The sequence below is a fragment of the Tupaia chinensis genome, unplaced genomic scaffold (genome assembly GCF_000334495.1).
Source record: "Tupaia chinensis unplaced genomic scaffold, TupChi_1.0 Scaffold000465_1, whole genome shotgun sequence".
NCBI classification, from domain to species: Eukaryota; Metazoa; Chordata; class Mammalia; order Scandentia; family Tupaiidae; genus Tupaia; species Tupaia belangeri.
Window position 1 is genome coordinate 2,252,293 of NW_006159974.1, and position 3,372 is coordinate 2,255,664.

General features: G+C 58.1%; 1 protein-coding gene across 1 annotated transcript in view; it reads right to left on the minus strand.

Annotated features, from left to right (window-relative positions):
• Nucleotides 1-3,371, minus strand: part of SLC12A9 (solute carrier family 12 member 9) — a gene marked incomplete in the record, with an annotated part of 10,828 nt that extends 7,457 nt beyond the window's left edge. The window contains 5 exon segments of the mRNA XM_006155752.3: nt 552-860; nt 1,269-1,400; nt 2,046-2,180; nt 2,326-2,548; nt 3,259-3,371. Of these exon segments, the coding sequence (XP_006155814.2) occupies nt 552-860; nt 1,269-1,400; nt 2,046-2,180; nt 2,326-2,506 (757 nt within the window).
• Nucleotide 3,372: the final 1 nt, after the last annotated feature.

Genomic DNA, 3,372 nt, shown 5'->3' on the forward strand with positions numbered 1-3,372 from the left:
TTCTATTCCACAATGCCCTGCCTCCCCTCCACCTTCTTCTCCAAGACCCCAGCCCTGCAGCCCTGGCCCCTTCACTGCCTCTGGGTCAGCTGGACTCATTGCCTCCTTCTTCCCACCTGCCTCTGTTCCTTCTCCAGGCCTTCACCCATGCTCTCTGCTAAAATGCCTCCCCCCACTGACCCCACAACTCCCTCTGCTCCTGCTACCCCTTCCTATCTCGCTAAAGTCAAGTCTCCCTCCTCTCCACTCCTGGGGTGACCCTTGTCTGCCAGAATCACAATTGGTCTTACTGTGCAATTTAATTGTTTCCTGAATGCTATCTTATCTTCCCAATCAGAATGCAACTTCCTCTAAGGCAGACAATGGCTTGTGGTCTCTCCTGCCCCATTAGGCCAAACATCTGTCAGACAAATTTTAGTGACTCTACACTGCTCTGAGGTCCAGACCTCCTGCCCCTGATCCTCTGACTCCTGTTCCTGTCCAGGGATCCTAAGGGCCCACTCCCTACAGGTGCCCACACCTTGCCCGAGAACCCTGCACCACCAGCTCACCACCCAAGTTGTCTTTGAATGTGCTGCTGTTGAAGCCGGTGAAGTGGCCGACGCGGGGTGGCAAGGAAGAGCCATTGGGACCAGGCCGAGGAGTCAAGGAGATGTCCCTGGGGCCCACTGCCACAAAGCTGATCAGCACAGAGGCCAGGGAGCCGGACACCAGAAGGAATGTAAGGAAGGAGGCACGAGCGTAGAGGCCGGCTCCCAACGTGCAGACCCCACCCACGAGGCCCAGCAGTAGGGAGCCATAGAGGAGGCTCCAGCCATAGCCCTGGGGCAAGATGTGGAGCCCATTGGGACCTGTGGTATCTGGAGAGAGGCAGGGACAGAGTTAGAAGGCCTGACCCTAAAGGAGGGCCCCAGCCCCAACCACAACCCTAAAGCAGGGCCAGACCCCTCCACCCATCTGCTGTCAGAGACTGTTCTTCACACGTCCATTCTCGGTCCTACCCCCAGCACCTTAGCTCTGCCTGGCGGGTACCACCGACCTTACTCCATCGATTTAGGACTACTAGTATAGCCTGACTAGATGGTCAAGATCAACCTCTGAGATGTCTGCATCTTCTGCATGAGGCTGGCCACACAGTAGGAACACAAGAAAGCCAAACTCATGCATCAGGTTTTTCCCTTTCCTGGAGAGAAACTTCTCTCTCTTGATCCCGCCATCCCAGAACCTGCAAACCCACAGAGCTGCCCAGACCGGGTAGAAAGACAGACCAGCCCCGAAGACATCGAGCACAGCCTCCACCAGCCCCAGCAGGGAGACGGCACAGCCACAGACGTTAGCCAGGTAGAACATCAGGCCAATGCTGCCTCCAACCTCGGGCCCCAGCGTCCGGCTGATCATGACTACAAGTGGAAGCAGGAGGTGAGTGTTAAGGGAAAGGAGACTGGCAAGGAACAAGAGGAAGGGGCTGTGGCACTCTACAGCTGGTCCCCAGGCCTCACCTCCCTGCCATTCCTTACCCAGGGGGCTTTGTACAAGTCACGAATACTCCTTGAGCTCCAGCTCCCCCATGTGCCAAATGATTAATATCTGATTGATAAGACTGTTAGGAGAAGGGCCAGCAGCTAGCACAGGGGTTACGTCACTGGACTCCCACATGGCTGACCACAATTCAAGTCCTGGGCCTGGTGGCTTGAAAATCACACTGAGTGCATGTGCATGTGTGCCCAAGATCCCCAGAGGAGGATGGAGGAGAAGGGACTGCAATATGGCCAAATTCCCTGGAGAGTGATTTCTCACATGTCTCTGTCTCTCCAACAGGTACATGCACCCTAAGGCAAAACTTCTAAAAAAAAAATAAATAAAGATTGTTGGGACACTGGAATATGGCACTAACAGGTAAGGCAATTCTGGTCCCCTTCCACTCCAGCCTGCCTGATGGGCATTTTTAAAACTTGCCCTGAGAGACAGAAGGTACTGTACCCCTCCACACCCTCCCTAGAAGACCCCTCACAGCCCAGCCCCTGTCTGCCAGTGTGGGAGGATACAGTAGGCTCCACCCCCACGCACAGCTCCATTGGTGGCAATGGCACACACAGAGAGGACAGTCAGGGCCAGGATGAAGTAGGCAACCAGGAGCATGGCCAGGGCCTGCAGCAGCCCAGCGTGGCCCACCACGAACCCTGGTAGGAGGAACAGAGCACGTGATTGGGCAGCCTTCTGCCGTGCAGAGCCCCCTCCCCCAGCCCCAGGGAGCCTCCTCCACAACCTCATCCCAATCCCACCTGTCCCCACCACTTCCCCAGAGAGCCCCCTGTGCCTACTCACCAATCCTCAGGAACACAACTATGCTGAACATGGACAGGACCGTGGGCACCACCACACCCAAGAAGGTGGAGAGCTTCCGGGCAGACGCCCCACCAGCTCCCCCAGCCCCATTGGCAGGGAAGGCAGCCCCCTCCTCCCCCAGGAGCCGGTAGGCCAGCAGAGGTGAGTTCTCGCTGGCCATGGCTGGGTGCAGGCGGAGGGGGCCACGAGTGGTTCAGGTGGCCTGTAGACGAGATTATGCCCATGGAAAGCAGCTCCTCAGAGCTCCCTACCCCCAAATCACCTCTAACCAAACACCCAGCTGCCTCCCACAGAGGGAGGTGCAGATGGTCCCAACCGCTGCTCCACAGTAGTGGACCCTAAACCCTGCAGAGTGGGTATCAGGGCCCCTGCCACCCCTGATAGTCGCCTCCTTCCCCATGTTCCTGAGACCAGGATGACAGCGGTCCTGGAGAGGGGCAACGATCTTCTGGCAATACCGGCCTCTCCCTCCTTAACTGGCAGTGCAAGAGGAAGCAAATCCCCCAAAAGGGAAGTAAGTTACCGGCAAGAAACCCTCTTACTGAGTCCTGAGAGACCCTCCCAAGTCCCCCAGGCAATCAATCGCCTCATGTACTGCCAACAAGAAACTTCCACATCTTCGCAAGTCCCACCCTCCATCAATCCTCTCCCTAACTCATCCCTTCTGTCCTCACCAGATTCCTCCCATCCACACGAGGCACACCCCCCCCCAAACTCTCCCAACCCAAACACACCCCTCGACTACCAAAATAGAAACGCAGGCGGGCTGGCATAGCCCAACACAAATCTGAGTCCTCCTCCCCCACCAGGGTCCTGCCCACTTGCTCCAGCAGCCGGGTGCAGGGGGCCCAGAGCTCCTTCTCCGCCAGGCGCACCCACAGCTCGGGCGCGGCAGGGCGCTCACTCACTCACCGGAGCGGGCGGCCGTGGGGGTGGTCCCCGCGAACCAGAGGGGTCCGCTACAGGCGGAGGGGGTGCGGGGGCCGGAAAAGACAGCCGCAGCTACCGGGAAGGCAGGGCCCGAGG